Source organism: Protobothrops mucrosquamatus, unplaced genomic scaffold (assembly GCF_001527695.2).
Source record: "Protobothrops mucrosquamatus isolate PMUCROS unplaced genomic scaffold, P.Mucros_1.0 scaffold962, whole genome shotgun sequence".
NCBI classification, from domain to species: domain Eukaryota; kingdom Metazoa; phylum Chordata; class Lepidosauria; order Squamata; family Viperidae; genus Protobothrops; species Protobothrops mucrosquamatus.
In genome coordinates, this window is record NW_015387206.1 from 359152 (window position 1) to 377806 (window position 18655).

Below are 18655 nucleotides of genomic sequence, written 5' to 3' on the forward strand. Positions count from 1 at the left end.
CTCATGCCAGCATATGTGGGGGCTGTTGGGTGAACATTGGCAGTGATTAAAAAGACTATTGCTCTTGCCAGCTGATTGCTTTGCCTCCGTTCGGGGCCCTGGGTCATCACACACACACTCTCAGCTCCCATTACAACAGGAAGTCCACGGGTGGGAAGCTGATGGGGTAACAGTAGTGGCTCAGTGGTTAGAATGCAGTCCAAGTAGTCCTCAGCTTATGACTACAATTGGGCCCCCAATTTCTGTTGCTAAGCGCAGACATTTGCTAAGTGAGTTTTGCCCCGTTTTACGACCTTTCCTGCCTCGGTTGTTAAGTGAATCACTGCAGTTGATAAGTTGGCAACCCGGTTGTTAAGTGAACCCGGCTTCCCAAATGGTTTTGCTTATCAGACGGTCGCAAAAGGAGATGCCCTGACTTTGGGACACTGCAACCGTCATAAATAGGAACCTGTTGCTAAGCATTTGAACTTTGATCACATGATCGTGGGCATGCGGCAAAGGTCGTAACTCTGAAAAACATTTAAGTCATAAGTCCACTTTTGTCCGGGCCGTTGTAACTTTGAATGGCCACTAAATGAACTGTTGTAAGTCAAGGATTACCTGTATTGCAGGCAAACTCTGCATTCCACAGCCAGGAGTTCAATCCCGACCGGCTCAAGGTTGACTCAGCCTTCCATCCTTCCGAGGTCGGTAAAATGAGGACCCAGATTGATGGAGGCAATAGGATGACTCTGTAAACCGCTTAGAGCAGACATGTCAAACACAAGGCCCGGGGGCCGGATGCGGCCCGCGAAGTGGTTTCATGTGGCCCGCGAAGCCATCCTGGAAACAGTGAGGGAACGGCCCCTGCTGCCTTGGCCCTGGCCCAGGCCAGCCGGGAGCCAATGTACAATTTTGTGGTGGCCATCTTGGTACTTGCCCCGCTGGACCATGCCTTGGCACTTGCCCCAGTCCCACCCGCTTCTGCCAGAGACCCTCAGATCTGTCCCACTCCTGCCCAGGCCCCCATAGGCACCCTTGACGCGAATGATGTAGAACTGGCCACGCCCACCCAGCAAGCCACACCCACTCCAGCCACGCCCACCCAGTAGGCTGCAACCACTCTGGCCACACCCACCCGGCCCCCCAAGGGCATCTGCAATGCTGATGCGGCCCTCAGTGAAATTGAGTTTGACACCCCTGGCTTAGAGAGGGCTGTAAAAGCCCCGTGAAGCGGTATATAAGTCTCAGTGCTATTGCTATTCCTAACTTGTATTCTGCAACCCTCCACCAGGTGGAGCTCTCTAGATAAGTTGGGGCTGAGCCCCCAGTTTTGCCAACCCGGCCTGCTGAGAACGATTGGTGTTGTAGTCCCAGCCTGTCTGCAGGGCACCGAATTGCCAAAGGGAGTTTAATCAATAATGCTCACTGCAGCTTGACCAAGACTTTGCCCAGTAGGGGAAGCCTGGCATGGGATGGGTACGAAGGAAATATTTTTTCTTTCTTTCTTTCTTTCTTTCTTTCTTTCTTTCTTTCTTTCTTTCTTTCTTTCTTTCTTTCTTCCCTTCCCTTCCCTTCCCTTCCCTTCTATTCCCTTCCCCTCTCCCTTTCTCTCTTTCTTTCTTTCCTTCCTTCCTTCTTTCTTCCTTCCTTCCTTTCTTTCTTCCCTTCCCTTCCTTTCCCTCTCTCCCTCTTTCTTTCTTCCTTCCTTCCCTTCCCTTTCCCTCTCTCCCTCTTTCTTTCTTTCTCTTTTCCTTTCTTTCTTTCTTTCTTTCTTTCTTTCTTTCTTCCCTTCCTTTCCTTTCCTTTCCCTCTCTCCCTCTTTCTTTCTTTCTTCCCTTCCCTTCCCTCCCTTCTCTCCCTCCCTCTTTCTTTCTTTCTTTCTTTCTTTCTTTCCTTCTTTCTTTCTTTCTTACTTTCTTCGCTTCCCTTCCTTTTCCTCTCTCCCTCTTTCTTTCTTTCTTTCTTTCTTCCTTCCTTTCTTCCCTTCCCTTTCCCTCTCTCCCTTTCTCTTTCTTTCTTTCTTTCTTTCCTTCTTCCCTTCCCTTTCCTTTCCTTTCCCTCTCTCCCTTTCTTTCTTTCTTCCCTTCCCTTCCTTTCCCTTTCTTTCTTTCTTTCTTTTTCTTTCTTTCTTTCCCTTTCCTTTCCTTTCCTTTCCCTGTCTCCCTCCTTCTTTCTTCCTTCCTTCCTTCCTTCCTTTCAGGGTCTGGTGACGTTGGAGAAGGTGGCTCTGGGCTTTACGGAGGAGGAGTGGAGGCTTCTGGATTCGGAGCAGAAAGCTTTGCATGAAGAAGTGATGGAGGAGATTAGGGGGATCGTGGTTTCTCTCGGTAAGGCCCCCTTTAATGCTCGTTTCTTAAAATCAGTGTATTTTGTTTTAAGCAGTCAGCAGTTCTCTGAGTTCAGAAGAGCCCATCCAGAAAGACTTCGTGTATTTAAGTCTTTGAATGATTAGGGTGTGTGTGTGTGTGTGTGTGAAGGTTCGTTCTCTGAGCTTGCGGGTGGTTTCCAAACATTTCGTTACCCGGCTAGGTAACATCTTCAACGGAGTTTAGGGAATGTCAGTGTTCTTCTGTTTATAAGAGCTTCAGGTGTGAGTGTGTCAAGTGAGGGTCTGTGAAGGGTCAGGTGTGAGTCATCAGTGAGAGACTTGTGAGGGGTCTTGTGATGGGGAGGTTACATCCGGTGAGGGTCCTTGGGAGGTGAAGTGCTGGGGGGAAGGGTGGCCTTGCGTGGGTTGGTTGTGGGTCGGTGCGGTCTCTGGTTGGCTGTGCGGTTGATGTGGATCCTGAGGGGCTCCTAGGCAGCTTGTAGGCCGATGCGTCTGTTGATGGAATTTCCAGTGGAGCGCCAGGCTTCGACAGACTCCAGTGGAGCGCCAGGCTTCGACAGGCTTTGAATGATTAGTTGAATTTGCAGGATGTTTTAAAATTCTCTATCCCTCCCCCCCCGCCCCAAAAAAAGCTGAGAAGCCGTTCTTCAAGGCCTTTTACAAAAGGCCAGCAGGGTGGAAAGCAACCTGATCTCAGGGTGATGATCTTCCAGAAGGGGGGGGGGCACAGCAGAAGAGTCTCTCTCCTTCAGGCCCAGCCAGTCAATACTTATTGGCTGACAGTAACAACAGATTACAGATGATGATGATGATGATGGTAGTAGTAGTAATAATAATAATAATAATAATAATAATAATAATAATAATAATAATAATAATAATAATAATATAATTAAAAAAAGTTGGAAGGGATCTTGGAGATCATCTAGTCCAACCCCCTGCTCAGGCAGGAAACCCTTTACCATTTCAGACAAATGGCTGTCCAGTCTCTTCTTAAAAACTTCCAGTGTTGGAACATTCGCCGCTTCTGGAGGCAGGTTGTTCCACTGGTTAATTGTCAAGGGCTGCCCCAAAGAAGAGGGAGTCAAGCTGTTCTGCAAAGCGCCTGAAGGCAGGACAAGAAGCAACGGGTGGAAACTAATCAAGGAGAGAATCAACCTAGAACTAAGGAGAAACTTCCTGACAGTGAGAACAATTAACCAGTGGAACAACCTGCCTCCAGAAGCGGTGAATGCTCCAACACTGGAAGTTTTTAAGAAGAGACTGGACAGCCATTTGTCTGAAATGGTATAGGGTTTCCTGCCTGAGCAGGGGGTTGGACTAGGTGACCTCCAAGGTCCCTTCCAACTTCTTCATCATCATCATCATCATCATCATCATCATCATCAATCATCATCATCATCATTATTATTATTATTATTATTATTAATGGAATGCAGGCTTCAGACATCAGACTGCCAGCCGTGAGAACCAAGGTCGCTCAAGATTATTGATTGAGAACTAAAGATATCCTCTCATAATAATTCTCTGACTTATAATTGGACAATGTGACCTGCACTAATAAGGGGAGGGAGGTTTCTCTTCTTTTAATGTAGCAATTTAGACACAAAATAACCAGAGCTGGTTTTCCTTTCATCTATGCCAAAATGATGTGCTCAATAAAGTTTTGCATTAGAGATTACATCGTCGGTTGCTATGCTTACTTTGTTGGGTTCGTCAGTCGGAACCTTGACATGTGAGTCACTTGNGGCAAATGATGTGTGCGTGTTATACGCCGATATAATGTTAAGAAGTGGTAATAATATTAATAAAAAAAAGTTCTGAGCTACCCTTATTTTGCTTCAAAGTTCTTTATTTGAAATTTAAGTTTTTTTCCTGAAATTTCCCTCTTAAAATGAAGGTGCGTGTTATACGCCTGTGCGTGTTATACGCCGATAAATACGGTAAGTCATAAGTCCACTTTTGTCCGGGCCGTTGTAACTTTGAATGGCCACTAAATGAACTGTTGTAAGTCGAGGATTACCTGTATTGCAGGCAAACTCTGCATTCCACAGCCGGGAGTTCGATCCCGACCGGCTCAAGGTTGACTCAGCCTTCCATCCTTCCGAGGTCGGTAAAATGAGGACCCAGATTGATGGAGGCAATAGGATGACTCTGTAAACCGCTTAGAGCAGACATGTCAAACACAAGGCCCGGGGGCCGGATGCGTCCCGCGAAGTGGTTTCATGTGGCCCGCGAAGCCATCCTGGAAACAGTGAGGGAACGGCCCCCTCTGCCTTGGCCCTGGCCCAGGCCGGCCGGGAACCAATGTACAATTTTGTGGTGGCCATCTTGGCACACTTGCCCCGGTGGACCATGCCTTGGCACTTGCCCCGGTCCCACCCCCTTCTGCCAGAGACCCTCAGATCTGTCCCACTCCTGCCCAGGCCCCCCATAGGCACCTGTGACGCGAATGATGTAGAACTGGCCACGCCCACCCAGTAGGCCACACCCACTCCAACCACGCCCACCCAGTAGGCTGCAACCACTCTGGCCACACCCACCCGGCCCCCCAAGGGCATCTGCAATGCTGATGCAGCCCTCAGTGAAATTGAGTTTGACACCCCTGGCTTAGAGAGGGCTGTAAAAGCCCCATGAAGCGGTATATAAGTCTCAGTGCTATTGCTATTCCTAACTTGTATTCTGCAACCTTCCACCAGGTGGAGCTCTCTAGATAAGTTGGGGCTGAGCCCCCAGTTTTGCCAACCGGGCCTGCTGAGAACGATTGGTGTTGTAGTCCCAGCCTGTCTGCAGGGCACCGAATTGCCAAAGGGAGTTTAGTCGATAATGCTCACTGCAGCTTGACCAAGACTTTGCCCAGTAGGGGAAGCCTGGCATGGGATGGGTACGAAGGAAATATTTTTTCTTTCTTTCTTTCTTTCTTTCTTTCTTTCTTTCTTTCTTTCTTCCCTTCCCTTCCCTTCTATTCCCTTCCCCTCTCCCTTTCTCTCTTTCTTTATTTCCTTCCTTCCTTCTTTCTTCCTTCCTTCCTTTCTTTCTTCCCTTCCCTTCCTTTCCCTCTCTCCCTCTTTCTTTCTTCCTTCCTTCCCTTCCCTTTCCCTCTCTCCCTCTTTCTTTCTTTCTCTTTTCCTTTCTTTCTTTCTTTCTTTCTTTCTTTCTTTCTTCCCTTCCTTTCCTTTCCTTTCCCTCTCTCCCTCTTTCTTTCTTTCTTCCCTTCCCTTCCCTCCCTTCTCTCCCTCCCTCTTTCTTTCTTTCTTTCTTTCTTTCTTTCCTTCTTTCTTTCTTACTTTCTTCGCTTCCCTTCCTTTTCCTCTCTCCCTCTTTCTTTCTTTCTTTCTTTCTTCCTTCCTTTCTTCCCTTCCCTTTCCCTCTCTCCCTTTCTCTTTCTTTCTTTCTTTCTTTCTTTCCTTCTTCCCTTCCCTTTCCTTTCCTTTCCCTCTCTCCCTTTCTTTCTTTCTTCCCTTCCCTTCCTTTCCCTTTCTTTCTTTCTTTCTTTCTTTCTTTCTTTTTCTTTCTTTCTTTCCCTTTCCTTTCCTTTCCTTTCCCTGTCTCCCTCCTTCTTCCTTCCTTCCTTCCTTCCTTCCTTCCTTTCAGGGTCTGGTGACGTTGGAGAAGGTGGCTCTGGGCTTTACGGAGGAGGAGTGGAGGCTTCTGGATTCGGAGCAGAAAGCTTTGCATGAAGAAGTGATGGAGGAGATTAGGGGGATCGTGGTTTCTCTCGGTAAGGCCCCCTTTAATGCTCGTTTCTTAAAATCAGTGTATTTTGTTTTAAGCAGTCAGCAGTTCTCTGAGTTCAGAAGAGCCCATCCAGAAAGACTTCGTGTATTTAAGTCTTTGAATGATTAGGGTGTGTGTGTGTGTGTGTGAAGGTTCGTTCTCTGAGCTTGCGGGTGGTTTCCAAACATTTCGTTACCCGGCTAGGTAACATCTTCAACGGAGTTTAGGGAATGTCAGTGTTCTTCTGTTTATAAGAGCTTCAGGTGTGAGTGTGTCAAGTGAGGGTCTGTGAAGGGTCAGGTGTGAGTCATCAGTGAGAGACTTGTGAGGGGTCTTGTGATGGGGAGGTTACATCCGGTGAGGGTCCTTGGGAGGTGAAGTGCTGGGGGGGAAGGGTGGCCTTGCGTGGGTTGGTTGTGGGTCGGTGCGGTCTCTGGTTGGCTGTGCGGTTGATGTGGATCCTGAGGGGCTCCTAGGCAGCTTGTAGGCCGATGCGTCTGTTGATGGAATTTCCAGTGGAGCGCCAGGCTTCGACAGACTCCAGTGGAGCGCCAGGCTTCGACAGGCTTTGAATGATTGTAGTTGAATTTGCAGGATGTTTTAAAATTCTCTATCCCTCCCCCCCCCAAAAAAAAGCTGAGAAGCCGTTCTTCAAGGCCTTTTACAAAAGGCCAGCAGGGTGGAAAGCAACCTGATCTCAGGGTGATGATCTTCCAGAAGGGGGGGGGCACAGCAGAAGAGTCTCTCTCCTTCAGGCCCAGCCAGTCAATACTTATTGGCTGACAGTAACAACAGATTACAGATGATGATGATGATGGTAGTAATAATAATAATAATAATAATAATAATAATAATAATAATAATAATATAATTAAAAAAAGTTGGAAGGGATCTTGGAGATCATCTAGTCCAACCCCCTGCTCAGGCAGGAAACCCTTTACCATTTCAGACAAATGGCTGTCCAGTCTCTTCTTAAAAACTTCCAGTGTTGGAGCATTCGCCGCTTCTGGAGGCAGGTTGTTCCACTGGTTAATTGTCAAGGGCTGCCCCAAAGAAGAGGGAGTCAAGCTGTTCTGCAAAGCGCCTGAAGGCAGGACAAGAAGCAACGGGTGGAAACTAATCAAGGAGAGAATCAACCTAGAACTAAGGAGAAACTTCCTGACAGTGAGAACAATTAACCAGTGGAACAACCTGCCTCCAGAAGCGGTGAATGCTCCAACACTGGAAGTTTTTAAGAAGAGACTGGACAGCCATTTGTCTGAAATGGTATAGGGTTTCCTGCCTGAGCAGGGGGTTGGACTAGGTGACCTCCAAGGTCCCTTCCAACTTCTTCATCATCATCATCATCATCATCATCATCATCATCATCATCATCATTATTATTATTATTATTATTATTATTAATGGAATGCAGGCTTCAGACATCAGACTGCCAGCCGTGAGAACCAAGGTCGCTCAAGATTATTGATTGAGAACTAAAGATATCCTCTCATAATAATTCTCTGACTTATAATTGGACAATTACTGGACGTGATTATTCCCCTCCCTCCAAAGAGAAGAAAATTACATCGTTAAATCTGTGTTTTATTGGTCTCGACCAAAAGGAAAGTAGATACGGTTTTACTACACGAGTTATTTCAAAACGTAATCTCTAATGTAGCAGCCAACGATACGAATGAAACAACCCAAGCAGTCAGCCTTGGAACTGTACACTCAGTGAACTCAAACATCAGAATGTAAATCGTGTTACTATGGGGATGCTGCAACACTCATAAGTGTGAAAAATGGTCACAAGTACACTTTCCGTTGTAACTTTGAATGATCACTAAGTGAAGTGTTGTAAGTCAACAGTTTGTATATTTTTTTCAGATCTTTTTGTGATCTTTTCACAAACTGATCCTTCCAAATTTGGTTTGTTTTTTTTAAAGATTGACTAACAGGATTCATTATTGTGAGCTAAACCTTAGTTGCACAATTCCAGACTTGAGTATTTGCTTAAAAAAAAAAAAACACCTTTCGTACATGCCAAGTCTCTCTCATTTCTGGCTTTTTGTCATTCTCAGTTGTGCTCATTCTTTGATTTTTACCTCTTCTCTGAATCCTTTTTTTTTCCCCAGAGGCTGAGAGACAGCACAAGTCTGATGGAGAACCAAGCGATCTGTTTTTGGAAGGAATCGGACGTGAAGTAGAGGAAGAAAAGAAAATAACAAATGCCGAATTGAACAGTGAGGCCCGTGAAGGGCGAATAGAGAAAGCCGTGGAAAAAAACGAGTGTCTGTTATATGAGGAGATCTCCAGTTATAAATCCTCCTTTTATCTCCACATGGGATCCCACGCAGGGGAAAGACCTTTCCGGTGCCAGGTGTGTGGAAAGACCTTCAAGAGGAGAGATATCCTGATTTCCCACCACCGGACTCACACGGGCGAGAAACCCTACGAATGTTTCAAATGCGGGAAATGCTTCAGCGACATCAAATACCTCAGCTCCCATAAAAAGATCCACACGGGAGAGAAGCCGTACAAATGCAAGGAGTGCGGGAAGGGCTTCAGTCAGAGCGCCAGCCTCACTTCCCATTTCCGCATCCACACGGGCGAGAAGCCGTACAAATGCCCGACGTGCGGGAAGGGGTTCGCTCAGCAGTCCAACCTCAATTCCCACCAGATCAGTCACACCGGAGAGAAACCCTACGAATGCCTGGAGTGCGGGAAGAGGTTCAGCCACGGGGCCAGCCTCACCCACCATCAGCAGCTCCACACCGGGGAGAAGCCGTACGGATGTCTGGAGTGCGGGAAGAGCTTCAGCAGTAGCAAAAATCTCATTTCCCATCAAAGAATCCACACCGGGGAGAAGCCGTACACCTGCTTGGAGTGCGGGAAGAGCTTCAGCCAGAAGGTGTACCTCATCACTCACGAACGGATCCACACGGGCGAGAAACCCTATCAATGCCTCGAGTGTGGGAAAAGCTTCACCAGCAGCAAATACCTTCTTTCCCACCACAAGGTGCACACCGGGGAGAAACCGTACACCTGCTTGTCCTGCGGGAAGGGCTTTCGACGGAAGATGCAACTTGCCACTCATCAAAGGACTCACCAGGGAGAAACCCCAAAGTGTTGAATGCTCCTCGGGAGGAGAAGTGAAAGGGTTAAGTGTCACCCCTTTGAAGTACAGGTAATCCTCAACTTATGACCAGAACTGAGCCTAAAATTTCTACTGCTAAGTGAGACAGTTGTTAAGTGATACTAACGAAGGAGAATATTTGGAGCCCAGGGTTGAAATGAGGGGGTCCTTGGTGTTCTCTGAGCCTGCTTGTTTTCTTGCAGACATTTCATTACCCTAACTAGGTGACATCATCAGTGCTAGTAAGGAGTGCTGTTTGCTGTCGGTTTATATTCTGGTGTCTCGCCCACCTGGGTTGGTAGGGGGCGGCCTTAGGGATTCTTTGGTTGGACTGTTTACTAATGGCCCCTTGGCGGTTTCTTGATTGGGGTATGGCTTACTTGATTGTTGATCAACTCCAAGGTCAACTGCAGACCAACAATCAAGTAAGCAATGCCCCAATCAAGAAACTACCAAAGAGCCATTAGTAAACAGCCTAACCCAGAGACAGGCAACCTTGGCTCATTTATGACTCGTGGACTTCAACTCCCAGAATTCCTGAGCCAGCCTGGCTCAGCTTGGAAACCTCTCCCTTTCCCCTCAGCATGGCTGGCTCAGGAATTCTGGGAGTTGAAGTCCACGAGTCATAAAAGAGCCAAGGTGGCCTACCCCTGGCCTAACCAAGTAATCCCTAAAACGTCTCCAAGAAAACAAGCAAACTCAGAGAGGACCAAGGACCCCTCAGTTGTTAAGTGGGTTTCGTCCCATTTACAATCTTTCTTTTCACAGTTAGATCCCTGCGGTTGTTAAGTTGGTAACACAGTTGTTAAGTGAATCTGGGCTTCCCCATTGACTTTGCTTGTCGCCAAAGGTGATCACGTGACCCCAGGACACTTGTAGCCATCATAAATATGGACCCGTTGCCAAGGGGGTCTGAATTTTGATCACATGATTATGGGGATGCTGCAATGGTCCTCCGTGTCACTTTTTTCCGATGCCATTGTAACTTTGAACAGTCACTAAATGAATAGTTGTAAATCGAGGACTGCTTGTGGTCCAGACAAGAAACCAAAGCCGTGACTGCTTAAGACGTCCTTTATTGTAAAGCAGACATGTCAAACACAAGGCCCGGGGGCTGGATACGGCCCATGAAATGGTTTCATGTGGCCCGCGAAGCTATCCTGGAAACAGTGAGGGAACGGCCCCCGCTGCCTTGGCCCTGGCCCAGGCCAGCCGGGAGCCAATGTACAATTTTCTGGTGGCCATCTTGGCACACTTGCCCCGGTGGACCATGCCTTGGCACTTGCCCCGGTTCCACCCCCTTCTGCCAGAGACCCTCAGATCTGTCCCACTCCTGCCCAGGCCCCCCACAGGCACCCTTGACGCGAATGATGTAGAACTGGCCACGCCCACCCAGTAGGCCACACCCACTCCATCCATGCCCACCCAGTAGGCTGCACCCACTCTGGCCACACCCAGCCCCCCCAGGGCAACCGCAATGCTGATGCAGCCCTCAGTGAAATTGAGTTTGACACCCCTGTTGTAAAGTCACAGTAAGAGAATCTGAAAACACGTCTCCCCTCCCCTGCCTTTACTTTGCAGGGAACTAGAGAGGGTCCCTGCTGAGATGCTTCCCAGGCCTCTTGTTCTCTTGTCTTATTTACTTAGGTTGCTGTTCTTCCTCCTCCTCCTCTCTCCCTATTCTCACAGACCATTACAATCAGAGTTGAGTGGACGAAGGAGGAGTTTTGAGGTGCAGAAATTCCAAAGGACCCCTAGAGGACAGCAAAGAGTTACTTTTTCCCCCGTGTCTCTTTCCTGCCATCTAGTGGTCATCTCAATCTTTGCAGTCCAGATCAACTAAAAGCCCTGAGCAAAATGAGAATTACCCTGTTCTTAAACCTCTTGCCACAACAGGATAAACACATTCAGAAGAGAAGAGGCTCAAATAAATTGCGGAATTTCCTCAGACTCCAGACATTTCTTCCTCCCCCACACACACCCCACGAGTGTTAGGATGTAACAACTCTGTTGAATACACCGCAGTGATTCTGGTGAACCCTTCCTGGCAATATGTCTGAAGACTTTTTGAAATTGCAATTAATTCAGAGTGCTACAGTGGCTTTGTAGAAGATTCCAGCAATTAACATTGTTCCTTTGAACCAAGCAGAGCGTGCAAAAGGGATAACCTAAAACAGTGGTGGCGAACCTATGGCACGGGTGCCAGAGGCGGCACTCAGAACCCTCTCTGTGGGCACGCACGCAGTCGCCCCAATCCTAGGCCTTCAGCTGGGTTTTATAAAACCTTTTCGCTTTAGGCCTCCATTGCAATGTGCAAAAAAAAAAAAGGTTCAATCAATTTCAGCTTCTCGCGGGAAAAAAAAATCTTGCAAAGTTGGAATTGATTGATTGAACTTTTTAGTCCCACCCAGTCTGCCGTTACCACCGTAGCCACGCCCAGCCAATGGGCCACACCCACTCGGCACCCGACAATGCATAAGTGGGTTTTGGGTTGCAGTTTGGGCACTCGGTCTCTAAAAGGTTCGTCATCACTGACCTAAAAGGATATCTAAGAACCTTTCCTGACAAGCTGTGGTGCTGCAGTGGTTAGAATGCGGTATTGCAGGCTGACTCTGCCCACCGTCAGTAGTTCGATCCTGACTGCCTCAAGGTTGACTCAGCTTTCCATCCTTCCAAGGTTGGTAAAATGAGGGTGCAGATTGTTGGGGGCCAATATGCTAACTCTCTAAACTGCTTAGAGAGGGCTGTGAAGCAGTATATAAGTCTAAGTGGTGTTGCTATTGCTATTCCAATGGAGAAACGTGGCTTTATCCAAGCTGGGGTGGAGACCCAGCAGGAGAAAAAGGCATCTCACTTCCAGCTCTGGTAGACCTGCAAAGAAAAGGTCTTCTGTACCAGATCTGTGGAATTCCCTGCTCCCTTTGTTCGTGCTCTTTCACCAGATATGACTATCTTTATTTATGGTGGGATTCATCCCATGCAGATACAGATTTTATATGATATTTGACTTCGTGTTGTATCTGTCTGTGCTTGCTATATAACACTAGTCCGTCATTTTCAAAATGAATTCTTGTACTAGTTTAAATTGTTGCTAGTTACCCTAAGCTGAACACTAGAAAATCAGGATGTATTAGAAATATTATTATTATTAAACTATTGTGGGATTTCCAAATATAAACTGATAAATGTCTGGGCACATAACACAGCAGATTTAACTGGAGTTGAAAGAAGACGCTGTGGATAATTGATGTGGCAAACACCAGTGGGTAATAGAAGAGAAGGCAAAGAATTGGAGAAGATTGCAAAGTATCAAGATCTGAAAATCAGAGTTGAAAGATTCAAGGTATGAACTGGCCAGGGTGGGTCCCAGCAGCTATGAGCATACTGGGTGCCATACCAAAAAAAATCTTGGACGACACTTGGAAAACCTGGACACTGACAAAATTTGCATCTGTCAGTTGCAAAAGGCTACACTGCTTGGATCCACACACATATTACATTGATACATTATGCCATTCTTGCTTCTTGGGAATAACTCAATGCGAATAAAGGCCAATACCAGCTAAAGAAGTGGCAGCTGTTACAGGAATTGGGTATCTCTAATCTAATCAAAGGAAGGACTCGGGGGGGGGGGGCATGATAGCACTGTTCCACAAAGAAGAGTAGGTCAAACTATTTTCCAAAGCACCAGAAGGCAAGACAACAAACGATGGATGGAAACTAACCAAGGAGAGAAGCAACCTGGAACTAAGGAGAAATGTCCTAACAGTGAGGACAAGTAACCAGTGGAACAGCTTGCCTTCAGATGTTGTGGGTGCTTCATCACTGGAGGGTTTCAAAAAGAGACTGGGCAACCATTTGTCTGAAATAGTACAGGGTCTCCTGCTTGAGTAGGGGGTTGGACTAGAAGACCTCCAAGATCCCTTCAAATTCTATTCTTCTATGTTCCAATACACAATAAAAGATTCAGAAAGAAGCTTCTTTTCTGTATCGACAGCAAAATGAATCAGGATAGGTAAGTATGTTAAGGGAGTTGAGACAGGAAAATGTAATTATTCTGAATATAGATAAATGTCACGAGTTTTTCCTAATGGACTGATGGAGGCTTTGCCCGCTTTTAGAAGAAACTCCATACAAATTTCATACAGCAGTGGATTTAAACCATGATCTTTGCAGGTGTTTAATGACATCTACTTAACGAGACAAGTACAAGAACGGTGGAATATACATTATATAAAGTTGAACATGAATGAATTTTCTGGAGCAAATGATTAAAGCAGCAGCGAGATAGAAATTGCTGTCATTGATGTTAGTGTTAATTGTGACCACATTTTAATTCCTCCTGTTGTAGAGCGATCAAGATAATGGTTGTAATTATATTTCAGATGATCCTTGTGTATTATGTGGGATGTGTTTGTAAATAAATGACAGCTGATTCATTCAACCTGATCATTATCAGAGATTTTCTTTTCAATAAGAAACACCCAAGATTTCAAAATAAAGAACCAAACTGGGAAATGTCTTTCCAAGCCAGATAATTGATTAGTAGGAGCGGTAAAACTCCTTTGAAGTTAATTCAGCCAGTGATGTCATGGACAGCTCCCTAAAGTCTTTGGAGCAACCCAACCATTCCTTCGGAGGCTTTTTTTTCCCGCCAATTTCCCAGCGTCTCTTTCTAGTACCGTGTTTTAATAATAATAATAATAATAAATTTAATTTATATGCCGCCCTTCTCCCAACGGGACTCAGGGCGGCGCACAACATATTTAAAACAAAACATAAATACATTCCCCCCCGATAAAACCGAATTAAATCAAATTTTAAAGTTGTGTTTTGTTTTGTTTTTTTAAAAAAAAAACTAGGCCACTTTAAGGCAGGTGGACTTCAACTCCTATGCTGGCTGGGGAATTCTGAAATCCACCCATCTTAAAAGAGGCCAAGATTGAAAAACACTGTCCTAAGGGATCACCAAAACTTGGCTATTGGCAGCTACTGATGACTCAAGCCATTTTGCTGGATTTCCATGTTAGGGACAGCCGTCTGCTGACCAACTATACATGGGGAGCAAGATTCAGACTAGACCACTGTTTGGTGGGTATTGTTGTTAATTGCAAAGTCATGTCCGACCCATCGTGACCCCATGGACAACGTTCCTCCAGGTCTTCCTGTCCTCTACCATCTTCTGGAGTCCATTTAAGCTCACGCCTACTGCTTCAGTGACTCCATCCAGCCACCTCGTTCTCTGTCGTCCCCTTCTTCTGCACCAGAGGGCAGGACAAGAAACAATGGATGGAAACTAATCAAGGAGAGAAGCAACCTGGGATTAAGGAGAAACTTCCTAACAGTGAGGACAGTTAAGCAGTGGAACAGCTCTGCCTTCAGACTTTGTGGCTGCTCCATCACTGGAGGTTTTTAAGAAGAGACTGGACAGTCACTTGTCTGAGATGGTATAGGTCAGGGGTAGGCAACCTCGGCTCTTTTATGACTCGTGGACTTCAACTCCCAGAATTCCTGCTTGAGCAGGGGTCTGGACTAGAAGACCTCCAAGGGTCCCTACCAGCTCTATTTCTGATTCTGATATCATCATATCTCTTTCCCCCCCCCTCAATCTGTGTAAATGTCCAAGTTTTCCTCTCTTCCTTTCCCCTCTCCTTCCCCCCCCCAAACCCTCTTTCTCCCCCACTCCACCCCAAATCTGCCCCTTGGCTTCTGAAGGGTTACGCGGATCGTAGAGAGGGGATTCCTAGAGAGGAAGGAAGGAGGGAGGGAAATTTGGGGAGGGGAGGCTGGGCCCTCCACGGCCAAGCCACCTCCCCATCCGGCCTGGCGAGCCTATCCCTGGCAGGAGCGCCGGAGTGGCGGGGGGGGGGGAGAATGCAAGCGAGGAAGGACAGATCGGATGCGAAAAGGGTGGGGCGAGGTGGGAGCCGGCTGGGGGCTGAGTTTGAGTCTGGGGTGCACCCGCCCTCCTGCTCAAGCGTCTCCCCTGGTCTTTGTTTCCCCAGCTGAAGGGTGGGGGCCGGTGAGTCCGGATTTTCAGCTTTGCATTTTGGAGGGGGGGGGCTGGATCCAGCTGCAGAAGCAGGGCGGAAGGGGGGGGACACCAGGCCGCCAGGTAGACACGGACCTCTCTCAATGCAAGGAGGCTTTGTGATTGGGGGGGGGTACGGGATGGGGAGGGGGGGAAACAGCAGGTGAGAAAATCAAGTCCCCTCCCCCAAAGACCCCCCAAAAAATCTCTGCTCCCTTTTGCATGCGATTTCTCCCTCCGAGGTTATTTTGGCGCGCCTACTACAGCTGCATTTCCAAGCCTCCCCCCCCCCCAGACTCCCTCCGCCTCTTGGGATAGGAAAAGGCGAAGCGGAGCCCCGAAGGGAGGCGTGGCGTTTTATATAGCGGGTCCCTCCCCATCGGGGGTCTCGAAAGAGGGGTGAGTGGGTGGGTGAGTGAGTCCAAAGGAGCCGTTTTGTAATCCGGATTGAGCTGGGAAAAGTTAACGGGGCTTCGGGTTTTGGTCGGTGCTTATCCATTGGGAGGTTGGGGGGGGGAGTTTGGAGGGGAGGGGGGGTTACATAAGGCCCCCTCCTCTAAATTACTCCATAGTAGTTACACTCCTGGGAGGTAGAGGAACTGGCCCCAAATCACCTAAAGCTGTGTTTCTCAACCTGGACCGCTTTAAAATGGGTAGACTTCAACTCCCAGAATTCCTCAGCCAGCTATTCTGGCTGGGGAATTCTGGGAATTGAAGTCCACAAATCTTAAAAGTGGCCCAGGTTGAGAAACACTGACGAGTCAGGTTGCCCGGGTTGAGAAACCCTGACCTTTTTTAACACTGGCCATTTTAAGATGGGTGGACTTCAACTCCTAGAATTCCCCAGCCAGTTATACTGGCTGGGGAATTCTGGGAATTGAAGTCCACCCATCTTTAAGTGGCCCGAGTTGAGAAACACGGACTTAGGGTGTCTCTGTGGCTGAGAGGGGACCAGAAGCTGGGTCTCCCTGTTCAAAGTCGGACCGCTTTCCCAATCCCCCACTCGGGCCTCTCAGATTTGGCAGGGAGACCACCAGGGGATCCCAGCTCTGGCAATGACTTTTATCTTGAGAAGGAAAAAAAAAGATGAAACTTGAGGGAAGTTATTCTGGAACCATTTCTGCACGGTTGACAAAAGATTGGCATTGTGCCCACAATGTCGCTTAGGAATCAAGCTGAACGAGGTCAGCTTTTTGCCTTTTCCTTTATTTTAAAGATTTCTGGCGAAAGGCTCAAAATTGGAGGGTTTTTTTCTCCCTTCACTCTTATGGATGAAAGAATTTCCCCGCTAAGAGTGAAGAAATCTAAGCTTTGATTGACATGAAGGAGAGATTTAACTTCAGGTTTTTCTATCAGGTGGAGTCTAATGGGTGGAGAGCTTGCAACTAGCCCCTGAAATTATTTGCGGTTGCTTGTCGTGTGCAGATTTCCACGCACATATATGTGCGTACTTTTCATTGGCTTTCTTTCAAAAGGAATATTTCCCAGGACAGGTAGCCCTCGACTCACGACCACAATTGAGCCCCCACATTTCTGTCATTAAATGAGACATTTGTTCAGTGAGTTTTGCTCCATTTTACCACCTTTCTCGCCGTAGTTGTTAAGTGAATCATTGCACTTGTTAAATTAATAACAGTTGTTAAGTGAATCTGGGCTTCCCCATTGACTTGGCTTGTCAGAAGGTCGCAAAAAGTGATCACGTGACCCCGGGACACTGCAGCCGTCATAAGTATGGGTCAGTTGCCAAGGGTCTGACTTTGACCGTGTGACCATGGGGATGCTGCAAAATTTGTAACGGAAAAAAACGGTCATGCATCACATTTTTCAGTGCCGTTGTAACTTTGAACGGTCACTAAATGAACTGTTGTAAGATAAGGATTGCCTGCAGAGAGCAAGTATAACATAAAATGATATTTTTTCTAAAGTTGAAGGGCTTGGTGCAAGACATTTTTAAACCTATCAAAAAAACAAAAAATACTGTAAGATGCAGATTAGGAGCGGAAGTCAAAATAAGTAAAAAAAAATAGTAAGGGAGCCCCTGTCCACTCAAATCACCAGGACCAGATGCCTGACACCCCCAAATTCTGAAGAAAGTGGCTTTTCGTTAATTTTGTCACATTGTTGAAGAATGCAACAAGATTTATCTGGCATGATCTGTTTTTGACAAACCCATGTTGGCTTCTGACTTTGTTTACCTCTGGGTGTTCGCAGATTAGTTGCTTGATTACGTTTTCCAGAATCTTTCCAGGTATTGAGGTCAGGCTGATAGGTCTGTAGTTTCCTGGATCCATTTTTCCCCTTTTTTTTGAACATGGGAACCACATCAGCTCTTTTCCAGTCATTTGGTAGTTCCCCGGTGCTCCAGGATCTTTGAAAAATATGTTTCAGTTGTTCTGAGATCTTGTCTGCCAGTTCCTTGAGAACCTTGGGGTGTAATCCCTCTGGTCCTGTTGATTTGAACTCGTCTAGGCTGGACAGGTGCTCACTTATTATTTTCTTGCCTATCTTAACTTGTGTTTCTATTCTGTTTTTTATGGCACTATTTTTGATAGGTTGGTTTGTTTTTTCCCTTTGTGTAAAGACATATGCAAAAAACGTGTTAAATAGTTCTGCTTTCTCCCTGTTGCTTGTCACCTTCTTGCCACTTTCACCCACTAATGGACCATCTGGTCCTAGTCGTGTTTTGAATTCACCTAGAGTTGAATAGGCGTCCTCTTACCATTTTCTTACTTATTTTGACTTGTATTGCTAATTTGCATTTGCAGTATTATTATTATTTTTTTATAGGTTGGTCTGGTTTTGTTTTGTTTTTTTTGTATAAAGACAGATGCAAAAAACAAGCAGTTCTGCTTTCTCTCTGCTGCTCATAACTTTCTTGCCATTTTCACCCATTAATGGACCAATCGTTTCCTTCACTTTTTTCTTGTTTCTTACATGTTGAAAGAAGGGTTTTTTTGTTTGTTATTTTTGACTTTAGTTCATTTTGAGCCTTAAATTTTGTGACTTCATCTTTGCAGGCTATTTGCTGACCTTCTGCCTTAGTTATGTGCTCCTCTTTCCACTTTTTATACTTGTCCTTTTTGTCTTTCAGTTTATCAGAGAGTTCTTTGTGCAGCCATGCTGGGGGTGGGGGGGTTTCTTTGAGATCTCTTATTTTTCTTTCTTCACTGGAATTGTGCTAGACTGGGTTTTTATAATCTCACTTTTCAAGTTTTCCCAAGCTTCTTGCGTTGTTTTTCCCCCTCAGGATTCTCATCCGTGGAATCCTTCCCAAGTTCTCTCTGAGTTTATTGAAATCAGATCCTTTAAAGTCCAAGACTGTAGTCTGACTGTTCTATTGCTTGTTTGTGCATAATGTTGAATTCCAATATTGCATGGCCACTCTCCCCCCCCAGGTTCCTGTAACTTCAATGCCTTCTATCATTTCATCTCTGTTAGTGAGAATTAAGTCCAATATGGCTGATCCCCTAGTTCCCTT

The 18655-nt window shown here is 46.4% G+C and overlaps 1 protein-coding gene across 1 annotated transcript in view; it reads left to right on the plus strand.

Moving 5' to 3' along the window:
- Positions 1-18655, plus strand: part of LOC107290734 (zinc finger protein 721-like) — a 78155-nt gene that overhangs the window by 46808 nt on the left and 12692 nt on the right. Inside the window, exon 5 of the mRNA XM_029284807.1 lies at positions 8375-9136. Within this exon, the coding sequence (XP_029140640.1) occupies positions 8375-9136 (762 nt within the window). The remainder of the gene's footprint in view (positions 1-8374; positions 9137-18655) is intronic.